We start from the raw sequence: 17911 nt of genomic DNA on the forward strand, positions 1-17911 counted from the left end.
AAGTCTGGGCTCAAAATTAAACAGTCAGTCATAAAGTCATTATCTGCCTTGCTCCACAATCAGATACTGTGTGTGGTGTCACAGGACAAAACCTTTGGCAAGGCCCCTAGAAGAGCAATTTAGCTCCTCATCCATCTCAGCTGGCAGTGTGATTGGCTTCCAAGCCTGCATTGCTAAATGTGTTATTTTACTCTGACATATATTATTGAGTGTTAAATCACTTTCTGAAGTGTTTATTGGCAATAGTTGAATTCTTTCCACTCATTTAAGCTGCTTTTGAAACAAAAATATTTCCTTGTGTCTTGGAGTTTGATGGAAATATGGGGAGAGTTCTTCAAGAGGATGGACTGTAGAAATGACCAGCTCATTAGGTAGGGACAGAATTTACTAGTGCTATGGAGGAGAATATCCTCCTTCTTGCATCAGGATGAAAAAGCAAACTCCCACCACCATGGCATGGCACTTCACATAGGGAAGGTTTGCCTGTGTCTTGGTTCTCTCATCATGTCTTGGCCTGTCAGGAAGAAGATGGCCCTTTTACTGGAACATCTATGACATCCTGACAGGATTTTCATAAATCCTGAAGCTCCCTGAAAAGAAAGATGGGCTGTGATCTGCAGGATCAGGTGCTAAGAAGGTTGTTAGGCATGAGCATGCCCATGCCTCCAAGTGTGGAGTGTGGTCTGCAGCTCCTGCCTGGCTGTGATGGTCTCAGGAACCAGACACCACTTTCTTGTACCTATATAGGAAAATGGAGCAAAGGATCAGAGAGCAGAAACAAACAGGGAGATTAAAATCTAGTGTGGCAGTTGGAAACTGAGCTGGAAAACAAAGGCCAGAGGCATGTCAAGCTGGGGAGGAGGCAGGAGAGATGGATTTTCAAATAAGCCCTTTGACAATTCATCTCTTGAGGACTCCAGGTGTGATGGCCCAGCAGCCTGATCCAAGCTGGTATACTCAGTACTGCAAGTCCTCTTACCTCTTGTCCTTGCTCCAGTGAAGACCTACAAATTAAAGTTTTTCTTTCCTTTTTATCTTTAATGAGGAGGTCTGCGTTGAGTCTCTTTCCTGCATCTGGGAGTTACTTTGCAATCTGATGAACATTGACTTTCAGAGACAACACCAATGACAAGCTGCTGAGATACAGTAGCAATCAAGGCTCCTTTGATGGCAGAGCTAAAAATACGCTCCCCAGCTGACACAGCCTTTGGGAGGAGAACATATACTTTGGTTTGAAAGAATACATCTTCCTTTGTCTCCATGTCTTCTTCTGCCAGAAGACACCACATCTGTGATAACCATGCAATCAGTTACCTCTGTCTTCTGAACTGAAGCACCCATGTACAGACCCATACTACCTCCGACCCCAGAAAGAGTAAAGCTTTACAACCCTCTGAGTGCCTTGGAGAATGGTGACACTGGCAGTTTTTCCTCCCTGGTCGTGTTGGCACCCATCAAGTTATTGCATGGCAGAAACCACATCTTAGGGTCTGGAGGAGATCACCTCTGCCAGTCGCCTAGGTTCTGTTTCAGTCCTCTTGATAACTGCCCCAGCTCTTTCCTTTCCTATCTGCTTCTCTGCCTCCTCTCCTCCTTGCTAAATCCAGGGCACTGGCTCACAAGCTCTAGATAATGAGGTGTCCTCAAAGAAAACTGTGGTAAATAGTATCACTGCCACCTCCTGGGCTTTCTGAGGACTAGAGCTCTTCCCATGGCTTGCAAATACAGATTCATACAAACGCTGTGCAAGAGATCATGAACCGCCCAGCTTCAACCTGCACCAGCCTGCTCCCGCCCCAGGCCTGTGGATCAATGGCACTAACCAGCCCCTTTTCACAGAGGAGTTTAGGTCTCCCTCCCCTTGGAGGCATTAGCTAAAGATGGATCATTAAGGCTTTTGGGTAGATGTACAGATGAACAAGCACACACAATAAAGGTTCCACATTTGTAACGCGTAATATGTCAGGAAGTAAAAGGTTGAGCAACCCACTTTGGCAAATGGAAATAGCAAAAAGGGGCATATTTTTCTGGCCAAATGAAAGTCTCCTCTGTGTGTAATTTTTCATGCTTCTGCATGCATAACTTGAACGCAGAGAAAGGAAAAATTCATTTGTTTGGTCAGACAGAAATACACCAGATTTATTGTTTTGAGAGATACAGGGGGGTACTTCTATGTGGCTGTGGTAGATATAATGTTTTAGCAACACAATGTTTTGCCAAAAAAAAGGCATTTACCCAAGAATGTCTCTGGGCTCAGTCAGCCTCAGTCCTGGAGGTGGATGTCACATCCCTAAACCTCTGTGGGCAGTGGTCCATTGCCAGGAGTCTGTTTGATGCTCCCATTTAGGGTGTTGGCCCTGAAGATGTATGACCTCCCTCTAACTGAGCCTTCAGTGTGGATGCTTTCTGGCTTGTTCTGGCAACGGAAGAACATAAGGAAGCCGTTCCGGTAGTTCTTGTTCATCCATCCGTAGAGCAGGGGGTTGACAAAGGTAGAGCACATGGCCCCGACATGGAAGACAGTGTACAGGAGTTTGTACTCATGGAAGATAAGAACCAGATCAAGATCAATGGCAAGCTGGAATATGTGGAAGGGGAGCCAACAAACTGCAAATACCACAACTACCATCACTAGCATTTTGGTTGTCTTCCTCCTCCGGCACTGGTTTTCATTCCTAGAAGTGGGACTGACATGGTTTTTCAGCTTGAACCAGATCCTGGTATAGGCATAACAAATAATTGCAAGAGGAAAAACATACTGCAGGAGGAGCATGGACAGACTGTAGATAGTGGCATCTCTGTTATTACCAGAAGGCCATTTTTCTGAGCAGACAGCCATTTTGAGGTTGATGGATGGAATTTCCTCATATCGGTACTCTCTGAAGATGGCCAGAGGACCTGCTAGGACAGCTGCTGCCAGCCACATGATAGCTATGATTGTGAAGCTGAGCCTCTTGGAAATCCTGCTGTCCAGGTGGAAAACAATACACCGATACCTATCCAGGGCAATCACGGTTAAGGTGAGAGTGGACACATGAACACTCAGAGCTTGAGCATAAGGGACCAGATGACAAAGAACAGCTCCAAACTTCCACTCGTCCAGCAGTGTGTATACTAGGGTGAAAGGCAGACAGAGTGTGTCCACCATCAGATCTGCCAGGGCCAGGTTAGCTATGAAGAAGTTGGTGACGGTCCTCATGGTCTTGTACTTCACTATGATGTAGATGACCAAAGAGTTGCCGACGAACCCCAGCAGAATGATGAGGGAGTACGCAGCAATCAGAACAACTTGGACCCCCAGGATCTTGGTGCTGTCCATCATAACACTGCGGGATCCAGAGAGATCCTGGCTAGGAGTGACGAAGTCTTTGTCATGCCAGCCCTGTGACAGCTTCTTCTCTAACACTGTCTTCTCCACGGTGAGGGTGCTGTTGGCTCCCTCCAATGGTCCCATGCCTGGCCTGAGACTTTCCGTCAGTAGGAAAAGGAGGTCTGGAATACAGACACAGGCAGAAGTGAGAGCATGGGAGACAGCAGAGCACCTGCAAGAACTGAGATTCAAAGGGCATGTCCCACATGGCATTTTGGGCTAAACAGCAGCAGCAGGGACATCCTCCTTCCTTCTCCCTTACCCCCCATCCTTCCTCACACTGGATAGCCTTCCAGCTCTCTTACACCTCCTGTTAGAGCCTATGATCAGTTGAATGCCAATTCCCCAAGGAAAAGTCAGGGGGAAATGTAACTTTTCACACAAGTTTCTGAGATTCTGTTTGTTTGAACTGAACAGGATAAAACCCCTCAACCAGTCAGAGCCAGATTGGTAGGTTCAGAAAAGATCTCCTGGTGAGGGAACCCCTTTGCACACTGCCTTTCCTGCTTCTTCAGGCCAGGCTTTGGAAAACAGGGAAGTTGCTTCAAACAAACCAAAAATTTGGGACCTCTTGGAGCTGTACAGAAGAAATCAGTGATGATGTCAGTCATCTTTCATGAGATTTACTTGCCTACAAAAATGCCCTAATTCCTTAAGAACTGGGAAAAGAGGAAAACAACAAGACACTTAAATTCAGGGTGTTCTTCTCCACTTCCCTATAAAAATTTATTCCCAGATGATGCACCACTTTTTCTTCCCGTTTCTTATTTCTCACCTCTCTGGGTGAAAGTATGTCACCCTGTCTCTGCATGAGTCTCCACCACTGCTCCTGCTAGTGATGCTACCACTCAACTTAACCCAGTGGAGCAGTACCCCCTGCTCCCGACCCTGGTAATGTGGTTAGCATAACAAATGTCATTTCATGAGGCAAGCAGCCACTCTCTTGCTGCTTGGGTCATGGATTCATTCCCGTTCCCTCATTATTTGGCCCTAAAGGTCCTGTGAACCAACTAGATAAACCAGTTTCCTTCTTCCCCTCCCTGCCAGCATCAATGTTGCTGGGCACCAGGATGATTACTCCCTCTCTTGCTGGCCTTGAAGGTCCCAGGCACCCGGCCAGCTCGGTCTTGTCAGTGACCCTGTCACAGGACAGGGAAGTGTAACAGCACTGTCCATAACAGCAAGCAGTTACAAGTCCTCAGAGGGGAACTGCTGGACAGTGACACCCATGACCCACCATGGCCAGGGACACCCCCACTCTCTGCTTCTTTGGAGGACTGACTTGTGTTCTTTCATAGGATTTTCGAGTCTAGATTATGATTGTTATACTGATACAGCAAACCATGTATTGGGATTTGACCTGATCTGCAGAGGGTCCAGGTGATGATAAATTATAAGTTTTATTATAAATTCTGTGTTATTCAGGTGATTAGAAATCATAAGTTAAGTTGTATTATAGATCTGTATCATGCTACTCATAGACTGTACTGCATTGATTCCGCTTGTAGAAATCCTGTGCTGTTCCAATCATAAATTCTGTGCTATACTAATCATAATACCCTGTTAAGGAACTAAAGCTTTAATTGTAACCACGATTTAGTGTTGTCACCATTCTGCCAAGGATCCCCGAAAGAACCTGTCTGTCCTCTCAGTGTCAGTGACACTCAGGCATCCGCCAGCTTTGCAGAGGAGGGAGCTCCTGCTGGGACGTGCATGTGCAGGGAGCAAACTGCTGAAGCTGTGAACAAGCCTCCCGCAGAGTCGTTGCTGAGCATCCAGGCACAGAGGCCTGAGAGCCAAAGCCCCGGCCTCCTGCCACGTGGTGCTCCCATGTCTGCATGACTGTGGCTTTGGGAGCAGGGAGCCTGATTGATGAGCCAGCACTGACTCGGTCTGGAGCCCAGGACTGCCATTTGGTGCCATTGTAACAGCAGAGTGTTGTCACAGCAGGGTTTTCGTTGGGTCCAAACACAGCAGGAGAAAAGCCAGCTCTGTTACTGGCTCCTTCTCAGCCTCCATGTCTTGGAATTGCTGCCAGGGTATGTGGAGAGGGGTGGACATGGCCCCTCACATATCCCCTCTCCCCAGCACTGTTGGGGGGGCTCTCACTCCCACTGCACGCTTGACCAAAAGTAAGCAAGTCATCCTGCTGTCCCAAACAGGGGGTCTGCAGAGCATCGTGTTTTCTCTGACCCGCAGAGAGAAGGAATAACACCCTGCCACTGCAGGAGGGAGGCAAAGGACTTAGATGAAGCTGGAATTAGCAGCAGACTGCTGGGTACCTTCTCAGCATCCTTGAGGACGGAATTGGTCTGGGTTTGTACCAGGTGTGATGGGAGCACTGCTGGCAGGCTTCCCACAAGTCCCGTGTCCTGCAAGCCAAATATTTAAGGACAGCCTGTCCTTCAGAAAGGAGAATGTTTTCTGGGCAGAACACCTGCGTGTCAGCTAGTTCCTTAAACAAATAGCATAAAATAGTGGTGGCAAGATGGTAAATATGGCAGCAATTACATTGCAATGGATAATAAATGGCTGCTTGTTCTTTCATGGCTCCTCAGAGGAAGGATTGTGAGTCCCCCTTGGGAGATGCTCCTAGGAATCCACCTGACCAGCTGCAAACCCAGGTCCCTCTAGAGACCCAGGAAAGGAGCTGCCCGTGGCAAACCGCCCCTGCTGGCACACCTGCTTCCTCCTGGCCTCTCCATGTCTGTTGGCTTGCCTGACTTGCCTAACTCTGCTGGTTGATTTATGCCAACGATTCCTGTAAATGAAGTTGTTCGGCTCAGATACCATAATAATGGAGACCATATAGCTACGACTAAGAGGGGAGGAAGGTGGCTTTAAGCAGCGGGAGGGAAAAAGGGGTGGATTTGCTGGGGTGAGGGTTTGCTTAAGGGTGATCTCAGACCTCCACCACCGCCCCCAGCCCTGGAAAGGCAGCCCCAAAGACCAAAGGGAGGTCCCAGCTTCCAAGGCAGGAGAAAGAAGCTGAAAGCCACTCCATGCAGCTGACACAGCGGGAAACAGAGCAGGGGAACAGGCAGGGCCCCGGGAAGGTGGCACAGCCACAGCCTCTTCAACAGAACCCAACCCACGTGCAGCAGCAGCCCGCAGGCACCCATGCTGCAGCTGGCCCCAAAGCAAACCCTACTGCCCAAGAAGCAACATCAGTGAAGGAAACAGGGCGAGCGCTGGGCATGCTTTCAGTGGCTGTGCTTTCCCTGCTTGCTCTCCGTCTGGGTTTTATACCTTCCAAATAGTCTTTATCACTATCACTCGTTATCCCCTTTTCTGTGGCTTGCCTGTCCCATTTATCTTCAGTACCCAAGTCCTGGCACGACACCATGGACGCTCCCCTCCCTTTTTCCCCATCTCACCCACCAACTCGCTGCTAATTCCCGTGTTCACATCTCAGGCTATTTCCTTTCGCTAGAGACTGGCAGCTATCCACCATCTGAGAGGAGCCAGGAACATCATGGTTATTGGAGCTGTTTCACTTCCTAACAGAATGGCCTTAATGGAGTTATTATTTGCTTTGCTTTGCTATGTTTTTTTCCAAAGGGGAACTATTAAAAATCAATTAAGGCATTTTAATTAAGAGACAAAATGGTCATAATAAATGTTCCCACTCTAGGGGCTGCCTGGAGGTCACAGGGATGCTGCTAGAAGTAGACCAAGGTCCATTCCAGCAAGTAATGGAAGTGCTGGCATATGTGTAGGCTGCTGCCGAGCACATGCTCCTGTGCCCAGTGGGCCTGCCAGGCTAGATGGAAAAATCCTTGGAGCTGAGAGCCAACTGCTTATGGGAGAAAAGAGCAGGGCAGACCAGGAGGAGGCAGAAATACTACCCTAAGCCCTTTCCTCTGTGCTGAGCTGCTACGAAGGGATGCAGAAACAGAGCACTGCCTGGATCCTCTCTGCCAACTGAGGTTCAGCCTGAGGCAGGGCTGGGACCCAGGGGGATGAGTCTATGATTCTGTGGCCCCCAACGAGGCAGAGAGCTGTTCCCTGCACCAGTAGGCTTCAGCCTTTGGGAAGGCAGAAAGCACAGAGGAGGTGCAAAACCTCAGCCCTTTGCTAAGCACACTGCTGTCAATGACCGAGAGGGACAGCGACCACCGACCACTGTGATAGCTCCAAAATCCATTCCTACAGAGTGCCTAGACTGGGTGCCCCGGGATTCACATGCACTTCTGCTTCCTGGGGACACCCTGGCTCCCTCCTGTGTCCCTGCCACAGCCCCAGGGCACATCCAGACCTGGAAGAGCCATCTTCAAAGCCTGGCAGGGTTCAGAAAGCAGGACTGGAGCTGTGGACAGAGTGCTGGAGAAAACAGAGCTTGTTAATTAATTTCCTCTTTTTGTCCCAAGCAGTGAGACCGGGGCTGCTGCAGCCAGCAAGCACTCAGCATAGGGACAAGGGGTGCGCAGAAGAGGGAGGTAAGGACAAAGACTGCTCTGAGCGTGGCCAGGAATTACAATTCTATCACAGTTATCATTGATTTGAAAGGAGGCAGTGGAGGGGCTTGGGCCAGCTAGGCTCTCTGGCTAATGACAGCCAAATCTTTCTACAGCAGCGCTGGGGTGTGAGGGCTGAGGCTGATGGATACTTTCACGGCTTGTCTCACTGATTTGTTTCATGCTGTGTCCTTCCCTCAAAGCAGCTCAACTCCATGAAAGCCCTTCATCTCCAGCAGCCCAGTCTGGAGCACTGACTCATCTCATCCCCAGCCCCATACCTGGCAGCACGCGGGTGTCCACAGCAAGGAGGTCTGAGACCATCCCTCATCACCAGAACCCAGCTGTCACCCTGAGGCAAGCCACCTTCTACCACCTTCATGTTCCCCTACAGCATTTGTGAGGCAGCAGCATTCAGCCCTATACCTCACAGCACAGCGCTAAAGGAGGAGAACACAATAAACTATCTTTCTTATATGTTATATATGCTTATTATATGTTAATAATAATAATAAATAATTAAAATATTATGGAGGTTAACCAGCTTGCCAGAGGCCACACAGCACATCCACTGCAGGGCTGGAAACAGAGCCCAAGTTTGCTAACTCCAGCCTCCTGTGTTCACCACCAGAGAGGACTCTGTATCTGTCAGGATGAAACCTGAATGTAGATTTCAGGAGCTGCATGGAAACGCAACATGTGAGTGACAGAGGGGAGGGGGGGTTGCCTTCTCTGTGCAACGGGATGGTTTCAGGACAAACAGCACCCCTGGGATGATTTCCTGAAGCCAAAGAACAGGCAGAAATTGTCCCAGGTTCTTCCATCTTCAGTGAAGGAGTGATCACCCTACTTTGACACTATGAGAGAAGGGAAGACCCTCTAACCTGCCTATCATCTGCTGCAGCTTTGTAAATTATCTATCCAGATCAGGCCCATTGATGCAAAAACTAATGGCATCAGGCATGCATTGCCGCCCCTGCACTTGCAAAGCTCCAGGGCCCCAGAGCTGCTCTTTGGGAATCCCAGCATGGAACTGGCACTGGGAGACAAAGTGCAAGGAGGTGGAGATACACCAGGGATTTCTTGTGGTTCCCCACTCTAAATATTTGCATGTTCCTGCCTAGGCTGGAGCCATGGAAGACTCTGAAGGCAATGAGGCAAGGAGGATGTCTTAGTCACTCAGCTCAAGACAGGATGAAAAAGAAGGTGATGAGAAGAGATCCATTTGGCAAGGATAAACACTTTCTCCTGGAAATTTCTCCTACAGAAAGCAGGGTGGGACAGTGCAGAGCCCTCCGCCCTGTGGGATGTGCCATGGGAGTAGAGCAAGGCTGGCTAGGAGAAGGGCTCAGTGGGTGATGCTGCGATGGAGACACACCAGCTGCCGGGGCTGCAGGAGGGAAGAGACAGCTTGGTGGAAGGATCCTGGTTAACCTGGGGAGTCTCTGACCCCCTGAAATTTATGGAGTCCAGGGTAGATGAGGCAAAGGAGGAGTCCCTAACAGAACAATCAGGGAGAAAACTCAGTATCCTGCTTTGGGACAGACCAGAAACTCTGTAGGTGAAACACGAGCTACAACAGGACTAGAAGAGGCTCTCTCTGTTCAACAGTTAACATGCAGTAAGTGCAGAAAGCAAGCAAGCACGAATTTTCCTCCTCCTGCAGTCCCCTATCTCCCTTTGCATCTCTCTCTTTGAGGGCACTGATCTCTGGCAGCGAGCTGAGTGCCAGCAACGTGTGCAGTCCCAGCACGGAGGAGCTGACGGGAGGTTTGTACCAAGCCATGAGGAGGCAGATTGTGGGAGAGATCAGGATTTCTCAGGCAGCCACGCACCTCAGCCCCACACTTGCAACACACTGCTCTGTAGCGGTACATGCCGGGTTTCTGCAGCCCCCTGGAGCAATCTGCTCTCCTGACTGCTCTTGCTTAGCATCCTGCTTCCCAGACTCCCTGCTTCTGCTCAGGGATCTTTCAAAACTCTCCTACTGGTATTTCTTGTTCACTTTCTATTCCAGCTCTCAGGGCTGTTCATCCCCAAATGCCATTTCCCAAAGATGCTTGGACCTTTTTTGCCTGAACTATGTGGCATGGCCAAGACCTGGTCCCGTCTCAGCCCTGCCACTCAGATGAGCCCTCCCCAACCCACCTGCAAAGGCCAGAGTATCCTTCTCCTTCAGGAACCGAGCTGCTCACCTTGAGTTATCGTCTCATTGCTGGCCAGGACGGAGCGCTTGGTCCTCTCCACTCACTGGGAATCAACCTGTGGCAAAGGGGTGAAAAGCACTTTTCTGCAACTGTCCTCGGAACAGTGAGGAAGTCAGGCGAGGATCTGGGCTGCCGGAGGGTGCTTCATCACCGGGGGTAGCTTCAGTACCCCACCGTGAGCATCTGGAGAGCACCCTCTTGCAGGGTGACTGACAGCCCCAGTCTCACAAAGCTGGATGCTGTGTTAGCTCCTGAATGAGAGAAAGGCAGGGAGCGTGTGTTTAACAAACAGAAATGGAAAGGGGGAGGGAGCCTGCTGCTGCTGTTTATACAGTGTTCAGCCACTGAGGGGCTTCTTGCATCGAGGAGAGAGAAGCTTTTCCACCACATCTAGTTCCCTCTCCAGGGAAAAGTGGTGGGAGCTGGAGGTCTGCAGGCTCCTCGTCCGTGCCACTGACCTGGGCAAGTGTCCATCCACCCTCACTCCACAGCTGTCCCATCTGCTCAGGCTTTAAACTCATTGGGACAGGCACAGTCTTGTCCAGAGGTGGATCTCCCTTGCAGCAAGAGGTCTGCAGGTCCTGCAACTCAGCAGAGCCTTCACAGACCTCCCCCATCCTCCTCTGCCTCTGTGTTTGTACAGTACCCTGCTCAGAGCAGTCTGCTGCTGCGGGACCTGCCTTCAGGTCCTCTTGGGATGCAAATAAAAGTAATAGAAGTTTTAGCCATTTGGCAATGGCTCGTTCTGTTTTAGATACAAACTCAGTGTGGAGCTAGGAACCCAAGTGAGTTTCTATTTTAGGGTGCTCAGCGCTGCCCACACACCTGGAGCAAGAAAGAGAGCGAGGCACAAAAGCAGCATTCTCATGACCAAATCTGTAAAATCCAAGCTCACTGGAGCCCAGGGAAGCACCCTGAGGGCAGCACAGGGAAGCAGGAGAAGCACAGCTCCCTGCCTGGCCAGAGGTTTTGCCTTCAAAGAGAAGAAGTCAGGTGTGTTCCTAGCATAGGATTTCCACCACAGTCAACATGTGAGTTAGCAGCTCACCTGGGCTAGGAGATGCTCCCAGAGGTCAGGGAGGAGGATGCCTCTCTTCACCTTCCAATATTTACAGCTAGAATTCTATCAGAGGAGTCTTGCTCTTTACCCCCACAGCGGACTTTGGTTTCCTTTTCTTTGTAAGAATGGAAAGGGGGGGGGGGCTTTCAATCAATTTTCTGTACCACAAAAGTCATGATACACCAGGAAAAAGAAAATACTCCAATGGCTCAGCAGAAAAAGGAGAATGAGAACATTCCTGAAGTCACACGGAAATTGGCATTTGAACCCAAGACTCAGGCAAGGGTCCTCAGGAGTCCCATCCTTCCCTTCCTCTCCCCATCTCCCCTTCAAGAAGGAAAGGGCTTGGCACACAGGCGCTGACAACCAAGCAAATCCGCCAGCTGCGCTGACTGGATTTTTGTAAGGTTTGTGTCTTATCCCACTTTGTTTTCCCTGAGGACGTTGATTTAGCTGCTCTGGAAAGCTGAGAGTGGAGGGGAGCAGGACAAGATAAACCTGCTTGGAAGGGACCATCACTGTCTCCCAGTGGTCCTCGGGGAGAAGCAAAGAGCAGCTAATGAGAAGTGAACGGTACATACTATTCCCTGTGCTCCTGGTGGATGGACACCCCTCCTCTCCAGGGTCCTCAGCAGTGGATGGTTCATTTCTGCTCAAGAGAGATATTTTTTTTCTCCTTCCTCTTCTGGTGTAACATTCTCCTTGCACATTCCCCAGAGTCCTTTGCTACAGCTCCCCACTCTTCCCAGGGCTGGAATTAGATGCCTGGGGAAAAGGCAGTGATTGACAGGAGAGAAGCTTGCTGCAGCCTGAAGATGTGAACCTTCACCAGTACCATGGGGTGAATTCCAGTCATTTTTGGCACGTGGTGTTTTCTGGATGATGGCGAATGCAAACTCTTAAATCACGGATTAGTCAGTGCAAGTCCCCAAGACCATCCTCTCCCACGGTCTCAGCAGTCCAGCGGAGAAGATAGCACCAAAACCTGTGATGCTCCCAAACAGCAGCTCATCTCTTCAACCAGATAACCTAGTCAGCCAAAGAGCCCCTGTGCCTGGCAGAACAGGCAGAGCCCAGGAAGGGAGATCTGCCCATGATCCATGGTGATACACGCAGCTATGAGTTATTCCCCAGTAAGCAATCCTCCCGCGACATGGAGCAGTACAGTGAGGAAGGTCAAACTCTCCACATGCCTGGGGTGTCACTCCAACTGGCAGCCACTGAGCCAGGGTTTGGTTCCCGCTCCCTCTGCACTCTCCAGCCCTCTCCCCGGCAGCCAGGCTCTTCTCACGGCACCGCAGACACGGCTGCCTGCCAGCCTGCCTAATCTCACCCAGCTACAACATAATTACTACCGGCAGCAAGTGCACGCAGCACAGCTCTGGTGCTGCCCGGCCCTCGGCCTCTTGGCAGCTAAGGGACACCCAGGGTCTGCTGTGCCAGAGCCCCTCACCCTCTTGGTGGGTTGAGAGGAAGAATTGTGGCGCAGGCTGTGGCAGCCTGAGCACCGAGGTGCAAAAAGACCTCCCCAGGCAACTAACAGATCCCAAAGCAGCTGAAGGTCTTCCTAGCCTCAACCTGCAACTCCACCCTGAAGTACGAGGATAGGGAAATACAAAGATGGCCCCATGCATTATTCTGGGGCGTGGAAGGCTGCACAGCCCTGAGCAGAGATGCCAGAACCCCCTGCATGCACCGCTGTAACCTCAGACCCTGGGGTATCCGCACACACAGGCTGGGTCACACAAATGCCTGCACAGGTGTCCCCAGAGCCCCATGTCCTTTCAAACATGATGGGATTGTTCAAACGATCTTTGCAGCCCAAAAGCCTTTCCCAGTGGTTGGGCTTTGATTAGGCAAAAGCAAGTCTGCTCACCTGCTCTTCTGAGAATACAGCAATGAATTTTATGCTCCAGGAAGCAAAAATGATGTCAAAAAGCTGAGAAATGGGGCAGAGGAGAAGGCTGGCTTTTCATCGGCCCACAATCTGCTCTGCCTCAGAGAGCAGGCAGGTCCTCGGTCTGAACACTTTGCAGATGTAAGCCATGTTCTGTAGCTCAACTTCTCTCATAAAAGGCATATTATCTGATCGCTCCCTGGGAGAAATCTCTAAGAAATCTGTTACCAAGGCTTCCAGATGCTCCAGTTCACCCTGCTTCATCTGGAGCAGCAACACTGACATACTTAAAAAAGCAGCTTTTCATTTTTCAAACATCTGTTTAATTCCACCTGCATATAACCAAAACATTTCCACTGCTGCTTCCTGTGGTGTCAAGCCTGTGTTTTCCTGAGCAACCTCAGAAGCATCAGCTTGTTGTGGTAACACAAAAGCCCCTTTTCCATTTGAGCCCCGGAGTTCATGGGTGCAGTGGATTTGGGAGTCTGTGATGCATTCGGGAACGAAATTAACGCAAAACTGCTCAGGGGTGGGAGGGAGGACAGAAAGCTGCCTGCACCCTCTCTGAATTTAAAAGCAGGTTCTCATTTCGTAACTGCTTTTTGTCCCCATATGAGTATTTCTGGAATTAGTGGAGGAGCAGAGACAGCATCGGCAACAAGGCTTTGCTAAAATACATGAGTGATCTGAGACCACAATGAGAGGCACTGGAGAAGCACGAGGCGAGATGAGCTGTGTGGGTTGGCCTGGGACTGCCACAGCTCTGCTCTGCTTCAGGGCAGACGGAAGATGGGGATGCTGAGCGAGTCTTCAGGACGAGGGTCAGTTAGCCAGGAAAGAGGAGATCATACGGAAAGAGATTAACGGGGTTTGTGTCCTGCTGAAGAGGACACACATCACTGTGCTTCGGCTCCTGGCAGAGCTGGGAGCAGAAAGGGACAGAGCTCCACTTGGGGCAAACCCACAGGGCTCATTTGATTAAGCCGATTAATGCCAAAGAGAGTTTACCCCTTCCACGCCCTCCCCACCTCTGGATCTCCCTCCAACATGCAAAATCCCCTTGATTATCCTCACATCAGGGTAGAAGGACTCTGGGCAGCTCGGCAGTGTTCCTGTGGGCAGAGACCGGTGCCTCTGAGCCCAGAAACAGCTCCTGCATTTAGCTGCCGTTTCTGCAAGTCACTGCACTCAAAGCTTTTCTAATTTATTAGTGGGTTGTTGCTTGTTGTTTGTGTACCGAGCCAGCTAGAAAACAGCTTCTGCAGAAGAGGATAATTGCAGTCAGATAAGCTCTTCAGAGCCGGGATTGCAAGGATACAATGTATTGTACACCAGCAGTTGTCTGGATAAACTAGAAAACTGGCTGAGTTTTTGGGTAGGAACGTATTTCCCGGTCTGTCACAGACCCCCTGTCTGTCTTTGGGCAAGTCACTTGACGTGTCTCAATTACCTGTAGGTAAAAAAGGTGATAAAAGTGCTTCACCCCAGCAAACACACTCGTGGAGCAGTGGGCTACGTGCACTACAGGGGACTGGGTGCTGGGATGTGCGGTACTGGCAGCCTTGCTGGGACAGCTGAGGGATGACACTTTTGCCCCGTGGGATTTCTAAGTCTCTCATCTCGTTTAGGCAGTGTGTTCTGCAGCCAGGGTCTTGCTCTGCCAGGCTGAATACTCATGGTTCATAGTCCCACCATGAAGTTACAAGTTTGTGGCTACTCTGTCACTCCTGAGATGACAAACGGTGCCATATGCCGGGTTGTGGCAACGGGAGCAAGCAGAGCTGGATGGGCTGATGGCAGCCCCAGCCTAAACTCTACCTAAGTGTCAAGACCAAAGGGGATGCAAGCATCTGGGAAAAATTCAGGGCATGGCGAGTTTTCTGTGGGCTTGGTGCTGCCAAAAGACATCAGGTTTGCAGGAGCTGAGATCCGGTGCTCAGCACCACTGTAGAGGCAGCAGGATTGCATTTGCTGCTTCACTACCATCTTTTCTAGTCCTGTGGGGACCCACATTAGCTGTCAGCAAGGAGCAGCTTACCCGCACCATGCTCAGCTCTGTGGTGCTGGGCTGGCAGCAGTGTCGGTGCACACCAGCACTGGTGGCAGCGCTTCACACCAGGGCGGGAGGGTCAGATCCACTCCTGCTACAAACCCAGGGATTCGGCTGGCAATCCATTTGACTCTGTGTTGCCCAGAAATGACTCAGAAGCCACTGACTGACGCTGAGAGATAGGTATGACACCGAGTCCCCCAGGAGAAAGAGCAGCATCCCCAGGGTACGAGCAGAGCACGCACAAGCCGAATGGAGACCGTGCTGGAAAGTGCAAAGCCTTATAAAGGCAGTGCTCTGGGTTTGTCCTTCTTTCAGCTCTTCCAGGCGATGAAAAGGACGACTCACAACCCTAATTAACTGGAACATGCTAATACCACTGAGCTTCCCTGGCCAGCAAATTTGGCACGAGGCGTGTGGGACATTTTCCAAACAACTGCTCAGGGGAGCGCGTGCCTGCAATTTATTATTCAATGAGCAGTGTTTCCTCTCTGCCTCCACTGAAGAGCTCAGCCCAGACACATGAGGGAGGTGAGTTTGGAGCCTGCAAATCCGCTTCGAAAGCTATTTCATGCTGGAGGGACAAAAGACTTATTTCCCCCCAGGCATTAAAGGTATTTAAGGTACCAGGGGAAACAGGGCTTTGCACTGCATCACCTCTGTGAGTGCTCAGCTTCCCACATGGAAAACCACATTCCTTCAGGGTGACATACACTCTGGGCAGAAGATGCACAGCCTGTCATGGCACTCTTGTTCGAGGACCAGAGCAGCGTGCATCGTCATTTTGCAGAGCGAAGTAGAGGAGCGCAGCCAGCCCTAGTAGCCAGCAAAAGAAGAGAGGTAGCAGAGGCCCTGACATTTTGTCTCCAGCATGGGTTATCCCTTGTTTTAACAGCTGTCCTGGGCAAGGCAGTGTCCTGGCATGTTCCCCTGGATGAAGAAAGGAGAAGGAGCCTGCCTAGCTCCTATTACAGATAAATCAGCCTGTGAACTTTGAAAGAGGAGCAAAGAGTAGGGCTCTGAAAAAGATCAGTTTATCCTCGTGGTAAGACCATCACTCTCAGTGTTCACCATCCTGTCAAAACTGGAGGCAGAAGATGCAGCCTCCTGAAGGCCACCGCCTGCCTCTGGCCTCGGTGTCAGCCCAGCTGCCTCCATGGTGGCCCTGGCCCTGGGGCTGTTCGAGGCAGCTCCGGCACAGGGTGTGGGTGGCAGCAAGCTACCCCACCAAGCACTGCCACAGCCTCACCAGTACGGACACTGGGAATGGGTTAGGAGACCTGTGCAATATTCCTGGGACCACATTGGTTTGAGCACCTATCCTTTCCCCTCCTTTGGGACAAAGGACACCTCCTCCCATATTTCTCCCCATCACCAGCAGCCTCCCTCGTGTCCATCCACTCCTGCTCCCTGGCTGGCCTGCCCCTTCTTCTCGGCATTGCCTGTGGCCTTCAGCTGTGTAGCTGGGCATGGCACCATGTGCTTACTGAAGGCACATCTCTCCCCACTCCATCCCCATCTTATCCTTTGGAAACATTTGTTGTTATGGTGACAGGTCCAGAAGGAAAATCTTTTTGAGGATCTTTGAGATTTTTTAACAAAGATATAGGCACTTTATTTTTTTTCCTTAAAGGAGATGGTTATCTCACTCAATGACAACTGAATTTCTTTCTGTTTCTGGCAACCACTTTGTTAATGCTCAGGCTCCAGCTTTCACTATGTGGCAGAAAAATGGAAGGGGGAAAGGTAAAGGCAAGTGCAAAGAGCTGCTTTTAAACCCTGCTGGGGATCACAGGAGGGTGCCTTCAGGCTGAAGCTGCTGGGCTGCAGGCAGTGATGAGTCTAAGTTTTTTCCAAAATGAGTGAGATTTTGGAGCATGTTTGCATTTTTCTCAGATAGCAAAGTCCCAAGTAAATAGCAAGGGGGAACATTTATGCCCAGTAGCATGTGCTTTGTGTGAAACGTTGCACTGAGAGATATTGTCCTTGCGGGGTCTTCTTCAGAAATATCCCTTGGCTTTTGAAGGCTGCATGGTGGTAAATGCATTCTCTCCATCTCCACTGAATGGGCTGAAGGCTTTCATATGTGGCATCAGGGGATGCTGCAGAGAGAACTGTGGTGGTTTTTAACGCAAGTAATGAATATAGCAAACAGTCTCAGACCAGCCAGGCGAAAGCAATCTGGGGATGTGATGTGACCACAGGGCTGGATTTCATGGCTACTGTGTTCTGACTGTGGAATATGGATGCTAACTGACAAAAGGTTCAAAGACCTTGAGCAGCCAAGCCTGTCCAGCCTGTTTTTGTAGGCTGAGCTCACAAAGACCTTTCCCACATCTCTGCTGTACAGAGCTGAGATCAGATACCTAAAAAAAATTAATAAAAATCCACATGCTTCAGGCCCTGCACAGGCAGTTCAACACATCTATGAATGCTCAGCAGCCTCACCATGAACGAGGTATCCAAGTACATAAGAGCGTTTAACGGGCTGGCTGGGGACCTGAAGCATGACCCATTGTGGGGAAGGCTGAGAGGACAAAGCTGCTTTGGCCAAACCCTGTGCTGTGTGTGGAATATCAGAGGAGTTTCATGCATAGCTCAGAATAAACAGGCAAATAAGCAGCAGCCAGAAATGTTAATATTTGCAGACATCTCCTGGTTTTGGCGCCTGGGTGTGGGGACCTGAAGGACGCTGGTGGAATGTAAACGTGATGGATTCCTAGCTGCCCAGAGGAGCGGCATGGGGAATCTCACATCTTGGCGTGTCAGGGTGCCTGGCAGGCCAGCTCGTGATGGTTTACACAAGGAGTTCTGAGGAGAGCAGCAGACATGTGAATCTGATCCCTAGGAACTGAGCTATTTGAGTATCC

General features: G+C 50.3%; 1 protein-coding gene across 1 annotated transcript; it reads right to left on the reverse strand.

Annotated features, from left to right (window-relative positions):
• Positions 1 to 2173: 2173 nt before the first annotated feature.
• LOC130154068 (neuropeptide Y receptor type 2-like) lies at positions 2174 to 10256 on the reverse strand. The gene is made up of 2 exons (XM_056349790.1): positions 10023 to 10256; positions 2174 to 3492 (listed from the first exon to the last, which is right to left on the reverse strand). The coding sequence occupies exon 2, from the start codon at positions 3452 to 3454 to the stop codon at positions 2291 to 2293; it is 1164 nt and encodes a 387-aa protein (XP_056205765.1). The 5' UTR covers positions 3455 to 3492; positions 10023 to 10256; the 3' UTR covers positions 2174 to 2290.
• Between the last annotated feature and the right edge of the window lie 7655 nt (positions 10257 to 17911).

This window comes from Falco biarmicus, chromosome 8, assembly GCF_023638135.1.
Source record: "Falco biarmicus isolate bFalBia1 chromosome 8, bFalBia1.pri, whole genome shotgun sequence".
Taxonomy (NCBI): Eukaryota; Metazoa; Chordata; class Aves; order Falconiformes; family Falconidae; genus Falco; species Falco biarmicus.